This window comes from Neolamprologus brichardi, chromosome 12, assembly GCF_056152115.1.
Source record: "Neolamprologus brichardi isolate AB-2024 chromosome 12, ASM5615211v1, whole genome shotgun sequence".
NCBI classification, from domain to species: Eukaryota; Metazoa; Chordata; class Actinopteri; order Cichliformes; family Cichlidae; genus Neolamprologus; species Neolamprologus brichardi.
Window position 1 is genome coordinate 38,410,001 of NC_142115.1, and position 17,500 is coordinate 38,427,500.

Sequence of the window (17,500 nt, forward strand, 5' to 3'; positions counted from 1 at the left end):
GACACTCCAGGGCCGAGCGCAGCAGTGGGTGACCAACACGACAGCGATGACGAAGCGGCTCAGCCACCTACAACAGGGAGGAAGAGGAGAAGATGATGAGCTGCTCGACCTGATCAGAGAGGACACGAGGCAGCAAAGAGAGGCTGAGGATGCTCCCACTGTCCACGGCATCGTCCATCCTCAGGTCTGCAGCGCTCACTCGTGGCTGCCACTGAGATGTTTTCAGAAATATGCAGGCAGGAGATGGTGGAGGCTTTATTATCAGTATAATACTTGTAACTGTAGCAGACAACAGTTTGATAAAGTGCTGTGTAAAAAACAAAAGATTAGGTTCTATATGTTTCAAAGATATTTCGTTTATATATGATATATGATACAGAACATGTGTGAGAACGACCGATGTGCCAAAAACTGATTTCCTGTTTTTTCCCTGAACTGATTGCTCGTATTTAACCTGCTATGAATAACTTGTTGGTCTATAACACGTGAAACCATGTTCACTGAAGTCTATTTACCAGCATACATACAGATATTAAACATATTACACACGGAAACATTGGAAATCAGTTTTGGCAGGCGACACTTTTTTGGCACAACGCCGGCAATAATTCAATCACCGTGTGATCAGCTGAGTGATTCCTAAATGTGTGTAGATTAAAGGACATTATTTTACCTGGATATGATTGTCTCTGAAACACACGCAAGTTAGGGCGGAGTTGGAGGCTGTGCACAGCCGCTCACTTCCTGACTACCCGTCCGTCTAAGGCAGGGGTCAGCAACCTTTTACACCCAAAGAGCCATTTGGACTCGGTTTCCACGCAAAAGAAAACTCTGGGAGCCGCAAATACTTTTTGACATCTAAAATGAAGATAACACTGTATATATTGTTTTTTACCTTTATGCTTTGTGTGAACAACTAAGGTGTGTTGCTTATGAAATCCATGAAGTGCTGCAGAGAAAATTACATTTTATTTATGTAATTAACACATTTTGAACTCTTAAAGAAACATAACAAAAGGAAAGACACCCAGCTGAACTAAAATGATCCAGCAAACAAAAACTGTTGTCAGCCACCCTTATATCTCCTTTGGGCTGTTGGAGCCTTGACCTGACTTTTAAAAAATAAAAAAGCACTATGCTGCTGAAAAATTAAAAATAGATATTTGCAAAATTCTGCCTAAATATGTATTTTACCAGGTTAATGCGTGCGGCAGGGCGTGGTCTGCAGCGCTGCTGCAGGGGAGGCGGACGCACCTGAGCCACACCCGCAATCACGCCTCGCTGCCTTTACGTCTGCGCTATCTGTGCTGTTGTTGGTGTGTGTCGGGCTGTGAGGTGAAAAGCTACAGCCGGCTGTGTGCGTACAGCAACCGTGTGTGAAAAGTGGTCAATAAAGAGATGCTGAAAAGCGTGTTCATGCAAACATCATCAGGTCTGCCGTGATGTGTTTACAACAGACTTCTGCTCCTGAACCTCTGCGCACAGCGTCTGCAGATCGGGGCTGTACGAAGTCAGTTTACGCAGGACTGTAAGCTGTCGTCTGTGAGGCGTGAGCGGTGTTTGTCTTTAACATAGTTCACGGTGGAGCTGCTGACATAATGTGGATCCGAAGATCTATAACTGGCCTACCTGGGGTTGAAAGTCTCGATAAATGCACGGCGTTTCGGCGGGTACACCGGCTTCCGCGAGTGTGACGCTTATTTTGAGCGATGAAAAAATAATATAATATAATTTTATTTTTATATTTCAAAATCACAATAATGTAACAATTTAGAACTACAAGTTAAAAAGAACTAACATAAATAAAATACACTTCAGCTAAATACTAATTTATTTTCCCAAACCACGCGGAGCCGCAGTATAAGGACCCCTGGTCTAAGGACACTACCTTGTGACACAGGTAGGTAGTGTCCTTATGAGCACCCTTCCCCTGAATTCAGACACAGCATGTGGATCGTCTTCTTATCCTCATCACGGCGTCTGCAGCCTCTCAGCTGCCACAGAGAGGCGGGAACACCTGGACAGGTCACCGGTCACCAAATAACCTAACCCACTGTGGGAGGAAGACACCCCAGCGCCACTGTGCTGCCACCTGGCAATTTACCCATTCATAATAATTAGGGGCGTGGCCTCTTTGATTGACAGCTGGATGGTGACGCAGGTGGCTGCAGCTGAACTGGACCATCGTGTTTGTGCTGTTGGAGCCTTCTGGAGCATTTTAGTGACATCATGCTGTGACGTCACTGCACTAACAGACTGAAGCTAAAAATCAGCACAATGTTTAAAAACACATCAGCTGATTCATGTGTCTGAAGAACGAGCCACAGCCTCAGGTAGACACGCCCACATATTTATTATTACTTTTAAAAGACTTTAACTTGACTCTAACACGGGAGGGTTGTTTGGATGAACCAAGAAGAAGATGATCGTCACCGTGTGTGTTTCACGGCTCCGTGGAGGACGTGAGCTACCTGCTGCTGCTGCTTTCTGTGTCGCTCCGTGGCGGAGGGTTACTTTCAGAACTTCCGGTCAGCGACTGCGCATTGATCGAACCAGACTCCGCTAACAGGTGTTTTCATTGAACCGTTCCCGGTTCGTCAGCAGTGATTCACGGCTGTGAGAAGAAACTATCCCACCCCGGCCTCGTGTGTGAGACCAGCTGAACCACCTGAACACGAATTCATTCTTATTTTACTCTCACACGTACATTTTTATAAAATATTTAAATGTTGATGTGTAACCAGCCCTGGAGCAATCAGAGCTCTCCTGAGGTCTAACATCATCTCAGAGGAAAGTCACCCATCATTATTTCCGTTTTCCTACAAGCTGCGAAGGTTTCACCAGACTCCATTTAAAATCTGTCACGTTTAAACTTTCCTCGAGTCTCCACAGACACCGGTGGTTTGTAGAAAACATCTGAACACGATCCTCCATCGTGTGAACTCGTTCTTCATTTCGGCCAACAGAACAACTCAATAAAGATCGCATTTTTGGTGTTTTAGTGAGAATGAATCTGCACCACGGTCTTTCCTGTCCCACCCTCCCGATGACGAAATCGCTGCTTTGCTTCAAACTTCATGAAAGTTCATTTTAAAGCAACACAGCTGTTCCGGAGAGCAGCTGCCCTCTGCTTTTCGAGCCGACTAAACTTGTTTTGCAGCAGCAATCACCGAGCTTTCAACAACCAGATGTTTGAGAGAACCGGACCGAGTCCCAGCTCAGCGTGCGGCCGCTCCGGGTGCGCGTTTCCCGGGTACGGGAGCTTACCTGGTCCGCCACATCCTCCGCCTGGCTCATGAGGTCTCCGTGTCCCATCTCTGGCTCCGACAGTAAGGCACTTCAGTGCGGAAAAGCAGCTGCCAGCTCACGTCCCGGTCCGCTCCGCAGTGATGATGAAGATGCCCCGCTGCTGCCTCCTCCGACCCACAATCCTCCGCGCTGAGCAGGTAGGGCGCCCCCTGCGGCCGGGCTGGGTACAGCATGCCACGTGGACCGGTGTCCTGACAAGACGTCCTACCTAAGTAGTTGATGCACATTTGTGCTGTCAGCACAGATGTAAGTAGGTATGACGGTTTGCCATCAGAGTATGCTTGTAGCTCATATTCATGAAACCAGGACGGTTTGCCACTTCATTTCACCCGGTAAAGTAGGCTTGTAGGTCACATTCACAAAGGTAGGGCGGTTCGCCACTGAATTTCGTGTTGTGCGCATGCGTAGAAACAACGGGTAGGATGGTTTCCCAGAACATCGGAACATGAAAGTCTAACCCAGCTCAGATGTGACCCGAACACCACGTCTGTGGTTCTTGTTCTTTCACGTGGGCTGTGGGGATGTAGAAACACAATGAACACGATGCACGGCTGAGCCACCAGGGGGCGACATAAACACTGATAACTGCAGGATGAATAAGTGTGATCGTTTCATTCTCTCATAACGGTAATAAAGTGTTAATAACTGTTTTATGACATCACACACCAAGAGAAACAAAGCCGGTTATGAAAACATGATTTATTAATATTTGCATATCAACGATGATGAAACTGACCGCTGTCAGTCATTGTGCAGGTGTCCCGCTCAGGTGGGAACCTGCACCTGTGAAACGTTTCTCCCACTGCAAACAGAACACACATCGACAGCAGTCCTCCTGCAGCTCCTGCAGCAGCCTCCAGTCAAACCAAAGAAAGGTGATTAGAGCTTCACCTGGATGCAGCAATGCATTGTGGGACACGGTGAGGCGGTCAGGGTGGAGCAGATCGGTCCTTGTTTCTCTGTCCTCGCCGCCGCCTCCTCTGAGCACGGTGTCTCTAAAACAACAAACAACAGGCAGCCGGGTTACCTGTGTGTGTGTGTGTGTGTGTGTGTCTTCCTGTCTAGCTATTTTTGTGAGGACCGAAATCTGCATTCTACTATACTTGTGAGGACCAACAGTCACTTGTGAGGACACACACACACACACACACACACAACCTGGTCCTCACAAATTTGAAGCATTTTTGAGGCTCAAAGTGTGGTTTCAGTGTCAGGGTTACAGTTAGGTTAGGGTCAGGCTCATTTTTATTATGGGGCTAGGAAGCATTATGTCAATGAAGGTCCTCACTAACATAGCTGAACAGGGTTGTGTGTGTGTGTGTGTCAGTATTAGAGTGAAACCTGCAGGTACAGGTGAGGTCACCTGTCAGGTTCCCTCCTCCTGTGTGGTCTTCAGATCGAGCTCTGAGCTTTCACTCTGGGCTGTACCTGCTGCACAGGTGCGTCTGTGCTGCAGGGACATCAGCTCACCTGTGACTGTCCACAGGTGAGCACGCTTCGCTGACACACCTGTTACATGAAGTCAGTCATTAAATATGAAGCAGATATGTACCTGCAAGTGGAGGTAGTGTGTGCGTGTCCTGCAGTGTGTGTGTCGAGCTGCAGCTTCACTGTAGAAAAACTTTTTGCAGAGTCGACACATGAAGCCACAAACAGGAACCACAAAACTGCTTCCTGTGGGGACAGAGAGTAAAGCGTCACTTCCTGTTTGTCGCAGGGACACGACGAGACAAAATCCACACTCTGATCTACGCCTTCTGGATTTTCTCTCTACAGATCGTCCACCAGGGGGCGACAAAGCTCCATCAGCTGGTTACGACCTCCGGGACGTACCGCACGCCGTGCTGGGGTCGTACTCTGCTCGCCGCTTGTCCTCCTCTTCCTCAGCCACCTGAAACAGTTTAAAGTCGTCACTCCTGAATCGTGATTTCACTCGACGCCACAGGACGTCCTGATTTTACCTCTTCCTTTGTTGCTGCATCCTCTTCCTCGTCAGCTACATCCACTTCTTCCTCCACCACCGCCCCCTCCTCCTCCTCCTCCCCCTCCTCCTCGAAGCAGCCGACAGCATCCACGGTGATGAGCTCCTCCTCCTGAGCCTCCTCCAGGAGCACCTGGGAGGAAACGGGAAACATCAGCTGTCCCACAGAGGGGCGGGACATCCTGCTGAGCAGCGCCCCGCAGAGTCGATCCCGCCGTTGACGGTCACGCGAACAGTCGTCGCTTCGGTTTGTTTCACTGAAGTTTTTAGTGAACACAGACTCAGGATACACGTCACCACCAACGTCTGCGACACTGACCACCTGACAGCCACAGTCATTGGCTCCCTGCTGTCACCTGACTGCCGACGCCCTCACTCACCTGCTGTTTGTGTTCCGATGACTTCATGTGCTCCACAAACTTCCTGGGAGTCCGGAAGTGACGTCCACACACCGGACAGAAGGGCCGGCAGAGCTGCTTACACATCTGGATCACACACACAGACACACACACAGACACACACATTTTAATCTGCACAGTAAGTACACTGACAGTAAAGTTCTATTTTATTTTATTCTATTTTATTCTATCCTGATCTGTTGGTAAGGAGGCGTGTCTGCGCTGATACGTCATCATCACGTCTCACCTTGTGTCGTTTGGTCCGCCGATGAATGATGACATCACCGCTGAAGTGAGTCTGACAGGTGTCACACCAGCGCTGCGACTCACGGCGGCGCCCCCTGCTGGCAGAGTGACACACCTGAAGGTTTTCAAACTAAACAACAAATCAGAGCCCCTGATCTGTGTGTGTGTGTTCACCTGTCCTGCGGGGTGTGTGTGTTGAGGTGGATGCAGTGTGTGATCTCCTGCAGCTTCTTCACGTGGTCAGCTCCTGCCATGTGCTCCTGAAACAGCTGGACACAAACAGAGCACACCTGTAAACACCCGTGCACCTGCTGTCACATGACCTGACCTCCACAGCTGGTGCAGATGTGCAGACTGAGGTTGGTGACGTTGTGTCTGATCAGCTGTTCGTCACAGAGCTCAGGTTATTACAGGTGTGTCTGGATGAAGCCACCTGATTGGTCGGGACTCACAGCGACAGCTGCAGAGCCGAGCTCACCTGTTCCAGGACGTGCAGCATCACATTATTCATCATCAAAGCACTGAGGGAGGGGCACGAACCACGCTCTGACCTCTGACCTCTTCACTACTGTACGTACCTTTGCCTTGCTTGGTGTCTGTTCAGCACCTCGCGTGTCTGAATTTACAGTTCGTAAATCACACAAAGCTCGGCTGCATCTGCTCCTGTTTCACCTGCAGACAGTCGTTACAGAACTGTGACGCTCAGCAGCCGCCTCAGTGTTCTCACACACAACAAAACTACACACTGACCACACGCTGACCACACGCTGACCACACGCTGACCACACGCTAACCACACGCTGACCACACGCTAACCACACGCTAACCACACGCTGACCACACGCTAACCACACGCTGACCACACGCTGACCACACGCTAACCACACGCTAACCACACGCTGACCACACGTTGACCACACGTTGACCACACGTTGACCACACGCTGACCACACGCTAACCACACGCTAACCACACGCTGACCACACGCTGACCACACGCTAACCACACGCTGACCACACGCTGACCACACGCTAACCACACGCTAACCACACGTTGACCACACGTTGACCACACGCTGACCACACGCTGACCACACGTTGACCACACGCTGACCACACGCTGACCACACGCTAACCACACGTTGACCACACGCTGACCACACGCTGACCACACGCTAACCACACGCTAACCACACGCTAACCACACGTTAACCACACGCTGACCACACGCTGACCACACGCTGACCACACGCTAACCACACGCTAACCACACGCTGACCACACGCTGACCACACGCTGACCACACGCTAACCACACGCTAACCACACGCTAACCACACGTTAACCACACGCTAACCACACGCTGACCACACGCTGACTGTACTCCAAACTAATCTTTCACATCTCAAAACTCTCTCTTTTTATCTCGCTCTCTCTCTCTCGCCGCCGTACTCCAAAAACTCCTCCCTCTTCCTAAACGACCTAATGTCACGTGTTGCTATATCATTTTTAATTGGTCAACATGGTACATTTTTCCACCAATAGGGTCGCAGGAGCGCGTTCCTTAGAAAACACCCGTTCTGTCTGCAGTTCGTGGCGGCTTTGAAGATAACGCTGCTGCGTCGGCCATGTTTGTCGGGTCATCCGTTGTTTTAAATCGGCTGCTAGTCGTTCGATGAGCCTCGGAGCGCTCACAGCCGCTCGCTGCTGTCAGTGACTCTGACTTTAAAACAGGAAGCAGGTGCATGCGCTAACTGGGCAGAGGCAACAGCAGATGTTTCCAGATGTTAGCAAAGACTTGCTGTGGAGGTCCTGAGTGTGTTGAGGACACCTGACGCAGGTAAGACTGACGGAGGCAGAAGAAGAAGAGCCGAGTGTTTCTTACCAGGAGAGAGCGACACGTGAGGTCACAGACGTGACAGTGGAGTCCGCCCGTCTGTCTCTCGGCCGTCCTGTCCGTCTGTCCGAACTCTCGGCTCTCGCTGCTCTGCTGGATGGTGACCTTCAGTGACCCCACGCCCTGCAGCTACAAACACATTACGGCAGGTTACCTGACAGTCAGGTGCGTCTCCGTTACTCTGTGGTTCCGACTGCAGACGGAGCGTCGCGTGGTTCTTTACCTCGGCCGCTCTGCTGTCCTCGCTGTGCTCTGCTGCCCCCTGCTGGCCGAGAGGAGGAACATCTGGTGACACAAAGAGGGAAGCTTTATCAATCCACAGGACTGAAAATCAGCCTGAAGGAGGCACGGAGACACACCTGCCGCCGGAGCACATGACCCGGGGACTCTGCTGGGCGGAGCCACGTCGTCCTCCATCCTGTGAAAAACATCAAAAACACACCGAGTTCGTCGAGCTCCTCAGGTGTCAGACAGTGGCGTCGTTTGTAGCAGACGACCTCCCAACCTTGCTCGCTTTGAATCCGATTCTTCTGATCCTCCCTCCACGCCTCCAGGCTGGCTCGGCCCATCAGCACCCCTCTCTTCTTCTGTGGCGGTGGAGCTGCAGCGTGGCCAGCTCTCGGTACTTCCTGTTTCTGACGCCTGGACAAACACAAGGCGTTAAACCAGCAGGAGCTGGGGCTGCAGCGGGGACGGGGAGGCGGAGTCTGTTTTGGGTACCTGCTGGGCTGGAGGCGGCCTCCTCTGAGCAGCACAGATAGGGAATCGAACCCTCGCCAATGCACTTCCTGCAGTGGGTATAAAACACCTGCAGGTGGAGACCAACATGTGAAGCAGCGTTTATCAGCAGCACCCACAATGCATTTCACCTTCTATAAGTTTATCACACATTCAAATCCACGACAGACGTCTGAACCGTCACGCCTGCTCTGAAAGACCTGACGTGTGTCAGGTTCAAGTCAGAGAAACAACACCTGACACAGGTAACTCACCTGTCTGTCCTCTGTGGCTGTTTGACCATGATGAAGGCGTGCTGACCTCTGACCTCTCAGCAGCTGTACCTGCAAAGATGAAGTTTCTCCTCTGACGTCATATATGAATGTAAAGCAGTTTTCTTACAGATTCATAACGTGTCTGAATGATTTTAATATGAATTCTGGGAATCAGCCGATAAACAAACCAGCTTTAAATCAGCACATTAAACAGAAATCTGGCACTAAATCAAACCGCAGTTGCAGGACAAGCAGAGGGAGGAGACTTTTGTCATTTCCAAGTCTTTAACGTTACAGGCTTCACTTCTGTAACGGAGCTCATTACAAACCTCGAAGCGTAAAGCCGCGGAGAATCAGGTCTGCTGTTTAGTGTGTAAGCCGAATTAAAACCGGGCCTTTAGCAACTCGTAATATGTCTTTATAAATTTCTTATCTGAAACTTTACTCAATCAGCAACGAAACAAACAATAAATTAGCACATTTTCAACAGAGACATCCCACTACTAGCTATTAGGCTAAGGCTAACAAGCTAAACTAACGTCTCCAAACAAACACAGTCTGACTTTGAACTTTTTCCTCTATCGTCCTGTTTGAAGACACGAACTAGGTTTAATAATCAGAGTTTACACGTTTAAATTGAACTCCAGGTTAGTTTAGCTCACCTTAATGTTCAGCAGATGCTAAAGCTAGCTCAGTTACAAGTAAACACAGACTGACGATGATACTTGTGTCTTCTGTCGCCCCCTGCCGGCGCGGAGGAAGACATGCGGCCAGCTGAGGAACTACAGGGTTCAGAGGTACACGGAATCATCTGTGCACGTTTATATTTGTGCTGTTTTCTGCTACAGTCGGCTTTTCAGAATTTGCATCTCCTCAGATGTCTTTTTTCTGTGTTTCTGTTTCTTCCCAGTCACCAAAAACATTTCAGAAATAACAGATGGGCTGCAGATTTATCCAATAAATTAGGCTAACAGCAAGAAAAAGTAAGTAAACTGCATAAAGAGCAAAAATGCAGTTTGTGTTTTTAATTATTGTTTAATTTTTAATGTATTGTAAATATTGTGCATAATAAAAATAAATTTAATTAATAAAAAGTGATTTTTTTTTATAACTTTTGTGTATTTTACTTTATTTTACAACAGTTTTGGATTACATTGGTGATCGATGTGCATCACCCCTAAAATAAAACAAAATAGAATCTGTGCCTAGGCTGCGTATATTTGCATGTAGCAGTGAGTAGAACAATAAATGAAGTAGAGTGTTCTTTCTTCAGCTGTGTTTCGTGGCCTCTGATTGGCTGGTCTGGAAGTCTGGTAGTTATTTACAGCTTGTGGTAAATCTGCTGGAATTTCCTGGAGACGAGCCGCAGTGTGTCGCAGACAGGAAGCACTTCCTGAGATGATCTCTCAGAGATTTATGGCGGAATAAAAGCGTCTGTGAGTGTGAACGGTAATCACTGCCGACTGTTTCTGACAGAGAGCAGCAGACGTTAGATTTCATCTTTCTGCTGTGTCACGCTGGGCTCAGCTGCTGTAACGTCTCACAGTCATCATCCCAGCGCTGATGGATGAACAGCTGAGGTTCTGATCCTGGACAAATGCAAGACTCCTGGAGGTCGTCATTATTTTGATATGAGTGACGTGATGATGCCAATAAGCAAAGCAGCTGATGTCTTTATAGCAGCACACACACACACACACACACACACAGTTGTTTTCATATCTTAGTGGGGACATCTAACCGACATAATGCCTTCAGTGCTGCTTACTCGAACCATAACCTAACTGTAACCCTGACACTAAAACCACGTTTCAAAAACAAAGTACTGAGCTTTAAGCGTGATGTTTTGGGCTGCAGGACCTCCTGAAACAGGCCGGACTGAACCAGATTTAGATTCTTGGAAGCCGGAGCTCCTCTGAGACAGCAGCTGGAATGAAATCCTCTCCATGCATCCGTCTGACATTCACAGGAAACTGAAGCAACATGTGGTGAAACTATCAGCCAGAAGCAAAGCCAGGTCAGCTCCAGCTGCTCTGAAGCCTCCACGTTCAGGCTCCTCAGCACCGTTAGCCTTCAGGACTGAAACGTGAAGCACCAAAGCCTGCAGTTCCTCTAGCATCCAGCAGAGGCAGTAGTGAGTCAGTCCACACCAGTGACTGTAGAAAACATGGGCTGTATCCCAATTCAGGGTCTGCAGCCTTAAAGGCCGCATTTTAAGGCCGATTACGGCATTAATTAGTTAGATGCCTTCTAACTAATAGCCTGCTAGCTAGCTTCTAACCAAGCTAGCTAGCAGGAGTTGATAACTCCCTCTCTTGCCCAAATAAATTCATTTGAGGTTGCAAGAACCCAAAATGGTACTAGCCCAAACTGAAACGCCCCTTTTTAGAGTTAACTGGGCAAGCACTGCCCGCCCTGCTTGCCCAGACATGCAGGAGGAAAAACTGTCTACAACCTCAGTGCTATGAGTGAACATGTCTGTTAGAGGCCAGAGGTCAGTTTGTAAACCTTTATTCATAATTTTAAAAAAAGTTTCACACAACAGATCTGACAGGAGACGCAGGCTTGGACGCCCAGCACGCCAAGTGTCCACGTCACTGCCCCGTGTGATGTCAGAGTAATGTTCGCATACACAGAGAAGAAGAAAAAATGAGAGACGCCTGTACAGAGGAGGTGACATCATGACGCTCAGTAGATGTCCTGGTCATAGTCTGCGATGTCCATCGGCTGCTTCCTGTCACTGTGAGCCAGGTAGGACGCCAGCTCCTCTGACGGCGCCACAGACAGGTGGAGACAGAGACACGTCAGTGAGACAGACCCGAGTCTTTCAGTTTCTGTTTCTCCCATTTCAAACGCCTGTCTCACCTGCTCCCAGCACTCCCAGTACAGCCGAGGCCGAGGCCGCCCCCAGGTCGTTACGAGCTGTGCAGCGATAGGTCCCAGAGTCCCCCGTCTCCGCCCCCTCAATCTGCAGCCAGCTGGAGAGCTCGAACTTCAGAGGACCGCCTCGAGACTGCGAGAGAGACAATCAGACAGGTACTGAAATCTGTCCCGGAGGGGCGGGGCCTATCAGGCGCACGTGTACCTGGACGGAGATGTGCGGGTCGTCTCCGGGCAGGACGACGTCTCGTCCCTCCTTCGTCCACTCGACCATCGCCATCGGAAACGCAAACACTTCACAGAGAAAGATGAGACTGCTGCCCGACCCGTTCACCTGACTGCGAGGAGGCACCTTGATGACCGGCACTGCACAGGTGAGAGAGGTTAGTGTGTGTGTGTGTGTGCGTGCGAGTGTGCGTGCGTGTGTGCGTGCGTGTGTGCGTGTCTGTGCGTGTGTGCGTGTCTGTGCGTGTGCGTGCGTGTGTGTGAGTCATTAAATGTGAGGAGCGATCAGCTGACTGATGACCTCTGACCTGCAGTTTTACTCTGTGCTGATTTCAGGTGTGTGCGCTCGTTTTTGGGCCCTCTGGGGTCCCGTAGGCGCTCAGTGTGAGGCGACCGTTTCCTGGATGAAACGTGTTCGCCCCTTTGCTCGATATCTGACGTCTGCTCTTCGTTTCCATTTTTAACTGCAGCCGTGCACGCCTGACCTCTGAACTCTAATGCAGATAAAATGGCGCTAAACCAGCTCGGCCTGGGCTCCGCCTCTTTACTCCGAGGGCTAAACCACAGAGACGGGGGAACTGAGGAACTATCATCATCAATAGAGCAATCGTATAAATATTTTAGGACCACGATCAATGAAAACTGCGATGAGGAATCCGTCTGCAGAAAGGGTCACAGCGCATCTCCTGCCTCAGAAACCTGCTCGTTCCCACACTGACCCAACTATTTGACCTTTGTGTGGTTCGGTCACACCTCCGTCACAGAGCAAACTCACTGTTGGTCTGACAGGTGAGTCACAGCCATGTTCACCTCCCTGGACTCTAAACAGGTACAGGAGACTTGATCACTTCTTAATAAAGGCTCCGTGTGTGTGTGTCCGGTTTGTGTGTGTGTCCGGTTTGTGTGTGTGTCCGGTTTGTGTGTGTGTCCGGTTTGTGTGTGTGTCCGGTTTGTGTGCGTTTGTGAAAGGAAGCCAAACGATGTCGTTTCTCTATAAAGCAAATTTACCTGCAGGTAAAGTAAAGGAATCATCACACGTGACTCTCCCAACATATTTACCTTTAAAAACATGACTGAGGTGAGCAGGGGGACAGCAGGTTCCTGCCCCGCGCTCCCACCTGTCCTGCTCAGGTGTTCCTACCTGTCCTGCAGGGGCCCCTCCCCGCGGTGTGGAGCTCGGGTGTGGAGAAGACGGCCTCCCTCAGCTGACACATGTTCATGTATGTTCTCCCGTCAGAGCCGCACACCGGCTCCTGCTCCTCGCACACGCACTCCTCCTCTTCATCCTCTCCTCCTCCTCCCGCCTGACACCGCAGTCCGCTCCCACACAGCCCGTAGAACACGCTCCGGTTCCCGGGGTCGCAGGGCTGGCCCTCCAGGTTCCCGCACTCCAGGCAGCAGCTGCAGGAGTCCGGCACCAGCCCGGCCCGGCAGCCGCCGGGCAGCGAGCACCGGTCCGGCTGGCACGGCTCGCAGAGCCCCGGCGGCGCTCCGCACGGGCGGAGGCTCAGCCAGAGACAGAGCAGCACCAGAGTCCGCATGTTTATCCGCCGGTACCGGGACTCTGACCGGGAACAGAGACACAACAGAGCCATAGATCCGCCCGCCTGCCCGGGCTCACACCGGCATCCCCCGCGTCAGACACCGACAGCCTCCGGTAGAGTCTCCGGTACAGTCCGAGCTGCTGACGGGCTCTCTGTCTGCGGCAGGTTTGAACAGCTGAGCTGCTCGCGCTGCTTCACTGTGCCGCTGTCACGTGTGTCACAGTGGACACAAACAACAGACACAGGTTCCGGTTTGACCTTTCAAAGTAAAACGTCGTTACAGAGAGAACAGCAGCTCACTCTTCATATTCAGGCCACTAAATTTGGGATTTGGCACCAAGAAAAATCGATTTAACACTAGATTTACTAACCTGCGCAAATTTGTGTAAATTCCCTGAACCCAACACTAGAATTACTGACTTTTTTATTTTCTGGTGCAAGTCCCGAGGTGTTCATCACCCTGCTGAGACTTTCACAGGTCGTCAGCTTGTTTCTCCTGCTTTTGTTGAGCAAACCACCCACTGCACATTTGCATTTGTTCACTCAGAGTAGCTCAGATCCAAGGCAGGCCCTCTGTGTTACACCCTTCAGAAACGCCTGCACATTGACTGACCTGCAAATATGAACGACACACATTCACAATATATGGAAACACAAGTTTGTTTTATTTATAAAAATGTGTGAAAACTGAATGCAGAGTTGCTAATACACTGACATGAGTGACGTGTGATCTCGTCAGCTTTGCATGTTCTCTCCTCTGTTCGTGTAAAAATAGCAACAACAAAAATCAATTCAGTTGTTTTGCTGAACTGTGGGGGGAGGAGGAACGCCCAGCGCAGGAGCAAATCGCTCGTGCTTCACTGCACAAGCTGGACCCACTGAGTCTGCTAATGTTTGTCATAGTAGATATGATATTTATATAAACCCGTTTAGAGTGAGGTTCATGTAAATTTACCATTCTCTATTTGTTTTTCTTCTGACAGCGTAAGATTACAAGTGTGCTCCAAAGCTTCCTTTGCCTGTTAGACGTGGGAATGCTGCAGACCATCAGAGAGTGCACGGTACATCAAGCCCGCAGAACAGAGCCGGAGTTTGTCAGTTCATGAACTGATCATTCATTTCAATCCTGTTTGTAAGAGCAATCATGTGTCCTGTTGGTGCCATTGTGGATTGCTGGTCAGAAGGATTTCTGGTGCCAGTAATCAAAGAGACAGTGCCCCGAGATAGATTCATTTCAATTATGCACCTTCGATTTGATGACAGGGACACGCGGGCAGAACGGGTGAAAACAGACAAATTTGCGGCAAACTCCGACATCTGGACACGCTTCAACGAGAACTGTGCTACGAGTTTCACTCCAGGAGAACACGTGACCATAGATGAACAGCTGTTCCCTACCAAGGTTTGTTGTCCATTCACACAGTATATCACAACCAAGCCAGACAAATTTGGGATCAAGTTCTGGATGGCCACGGACTTGGACACCAAATATGTCTGCAGTGCATCTCCTTATTTGGGAAAAGACCCCAGTCGTCAGAAGGGAGAGAGGCTGGCAGAGAACGTGGTCATGAAACTGATGGAGCCGTTTTTGGATGATGGGAGAAACGTCACAGCGGACAATTTCTTTACTTCACTGTGGCACAGACTGCTGCAAAACAACGTTACTGCGCACGGTGCATAAAGTCCGACATGAAGTTCCTCAACTTGGAACAGACACTGCACAGCGAGAGGAACTCTCCACTTCAGTGGAGCTCGGCCTGGCCAAGACAGCTGCAACAGGTTTGTGCAACATGTCAGAAATTCGCCTGTGCCGAATGCAGGGATCTGAGCTACTCTGAGTAAACAAATGCAAATGTTGCACACACACACACACACACACACACACACACACACACACACACACACAGACACACACACACACACACACACACAGACATACACAAACGCTGCAAATCTGTCTTTGGCTACGTCCACACCGGCCCGGAGAGATTTGAAAACGGCGTTTTTGTCTGAAAACGCTCCGCGTCCACACTAGTGTTTTCAGTTGTTTTCACAGAGTTGTGCGTCCACATTGAAACGGCCAAAAACGCTTCCAGTGCTGCGCATGCGTGAAAGCGAGTGAGAATTAGAGAATTTGAAGAAAAGCTATCAGGAGCTGTCGACCGCTGTGTAACGCCCTCCGCTATCTTTGTTTAATTGGTCACATGACTGCATCACATGACTAAAATGTGTCATTGTTTTAGAAAGTCTGCGTTTTCGAGTGTCCACACTGCGACGGGGCAGCTCCGTTTTGAAATGTATGCGTTTTCAAAACGCTGCATGTTTCCTTGGGGAAAACGCCGTCTCAGTGTGGACGGGAGGCCAAGACGGAGAGAAAACGATGCGTTTTCAAACAGAAACGCATTAGTGTGGACGCAGCCTGAATCTCTCCTGGTTGGGGGAGGGTGTGTTTACACAACAAAAGCAGGAGAACAATTTAGCTGAAGGACTGCAAATCTCAGCGGGGTGGTAGGAGGTGTTAGGTTCAGGGAATTTACGCAAATTTGCACAGGGTTAGTAAATCTCGTAGTAAGGACTTGCACCAGAAAATAAACACAGTTAGTGATTCTAGTGTTAAACTAAAATCCAGCACTCTGAGCTCAGAGCAGGGATCTGAGGCTCCACCCACTCATCACCACCCTGCAGTTCCTCTGACGTCCAGCAGAGGCAGCAGTGAGTGAGTTCCATGTTAAAACTTTTCAGCAGAAATAAACATGTTTACAGCCGGATACACAAACTGTTGGGTCTCTGAGATCATTTTAAAGCTTGTATTATTAGGGGGCGTGGCCTCTTTGACTGACAGGTGGATGGTGACACAGGTGGCTGTAGCTGCTAGCTTCACCTAAGCTGGACCTCTGGACCGTGTTTATGCTTCTGGAGCATCTTTACTGACATCATGTGACCAATAACATGGCTGCCGTGAGGACACTGAGGAGGCTCCTGTACAGAAAGGGTCACCTTTGGATTCACCTGAGATGTTGAGCTTCACAAACCTGAGGTTTCTGTGCAGGTAAAAAGCTGCCTTTGGTCTGATCATGTGGAAAAAATTTGAATGCATGTGTAACTGAAAAATCTCCAAAATGAAATGACAACAAAATGAAAACTTCATACCTGACCTGCACTTCCTCAGAGCAGGTAAGGTTCAGTCTGCAAGAATAAACACGTTACAACTTTTATTCTGAAAGTCCAGTCCTCTGACGTCCTGTGTCAGTGTCTGACCTGACAGTCTCTGAGCAGCTGAGCAGCCTGCCGGCTTCCCCCACAAACAGCAAAAGCAAAGGCAGCTGTTAAACTCATCCTGAGGCTGAAGCTGGGCTTTACAGAGTGGAGGTTCCCAGGGTCCTCCAGGAGGTTCAGGAGAACCCGGGACCTGCTGGGGCCTCAGAGGTCGCAGTGGGGGTGATTCAGGTCTCATTCAGCAGCAGCTCCTGAGTAAACGTGTTGGTTTGTCTCCTCAGCAGCACCAAAGCGACTCAGGAAATAAAGCAGCCGCGGTGATGCAGGTTTTGGGCGCGGCGCCCTGCTGGCAGACAGGAATAGAACCGTAATGGAGGGTTTAAAGTGACGTGTCTGCAGGCTGTTTTTACTCTCGCACTGTGGCTGTGTCCCAATTCAGGGTCCGCACGCTTGAAGTACGCACACTACGCGTACGGTGCGTACTATAAGTACGAGAAGTGCGGAAGTGAGAGGCTTGTGAAATGGGACGGTCTAGCCTTCGTCACGCTGTTCAGGTTGCCTAGCAACCATGATACTAACCGCGAGAAACGTTACATACAGCTTTGTGTGACAGAAATGAAGGAGAAAAATGTTTTGTTGGTCAATCATTTTTGTCATGACATCACTTTGATTAGTTGAGTATCTGAGGCTGAAACCACAGGACTGTAAAACATGATTCAAGGGCTTCATTTCTGTACTGAACAGTTATTTAAGATTAGCTAGTAAATAATAATTAGCTAATGTTGTTCATGAGACTAAAATCATCTCACTGTGG

The 17,500-nt window shown here is 49.6% G+C and overlaps 3 protein-coding genes across 5 annotated transcripts in view; all 3 read right to left on the reverse strand.

The window, feature by feature from the left end:
• Positions 1-3,475, reverse strand: part of surf4l (surfeit 4, like) — a 10,644-nt gene extending 7,169 nt beyond the window's left edge. For both annotated transcript variants that reach the window (XR_015719879.1, XM_087849584.1), the window contains exon 1: positions 3,268-3,475. Coding sequence is in view for 1 of the 2 variants with exons in the window: in XM_087849584.1 (XP_087705710.1) it covers positions 3,268-3,315 (48 nt within the window). In the remaining variant the exon portion in view is untranslated. The remainder of the gene's footprint in view (positions 1-3,267) is intronic.
• Positions 3,476-3,994: 519 nt separating this feature from the next.
• Positions 3,995-9,549, reverse strand: ciz1b (cdkn1a interacting zinc finger protein 1b). 2 transcript variants are annotated; one of them, XM_087849586.1, is made up of 14 exons: positions 9,484-9,549; positions 8,822-8,890; positions 8,550-8,637; positions 8,335-8,471; positions 8,189-8,247; positions 8,053-8,114; positions 7,818-7,958; positions 6,109-6,203; positions 5,936-6,029; positions 5,671-5,775; positions 5,271-5,423; positions 5,143-5,200; positions 4,862-4,983; positions 3,995-4,304 (listed from the first exon to the last, which is right to left on the reverse strand). In XM_087849586.1, exons 2-14 carry the CDS (start codon positions 8,848-8,850, stop codon positions 4,239-4,241), a joined length of 1,209 nt encoding a protein of 402 aa, XP_087705712.1. In that variant the 5' UTR covers positions 8,851-8,890; positions 9,484-9,549; the 3' UTR covers positions 3,995-4,238. The 2 variants fall into 2 exon arrangements, with proteins under 2 accessions (XP_087705712.1, XP_087705711.1); XM_087849585.1 differs by having other exon boundaries at positions 5,936-6,032.
• A 1,826-nt stretch (positions 9,550-11,375) lies between these two features.
• kazald3 (Kazal-type serine peptidase inhibitor domain 3) lies at positions 11,376-13,709 on the reverse strand. Its single transcript, XM_006808881.3, has 4 exons — positions 13,068-13,709; positions 11,907-12,067; positions 11,687-11,834; positions 11,376-11,589 (listed from the first exon to the last, which is right to left on the reverse strand). Exons 1-4 carry the CDS (start codon positions 13,519-13,521, stop codon positions 11,510-11,512), a joined length of 843 nt encoding a protein of 280 aa, XP_006808944.2. The 5' UTR covers positions 13,522-13,709; the 3' UTR covers positions 11,376-11,509.
• Between the last annotated feature and the right edge of the window lie 3,791 nt (positions 13,710-17,500).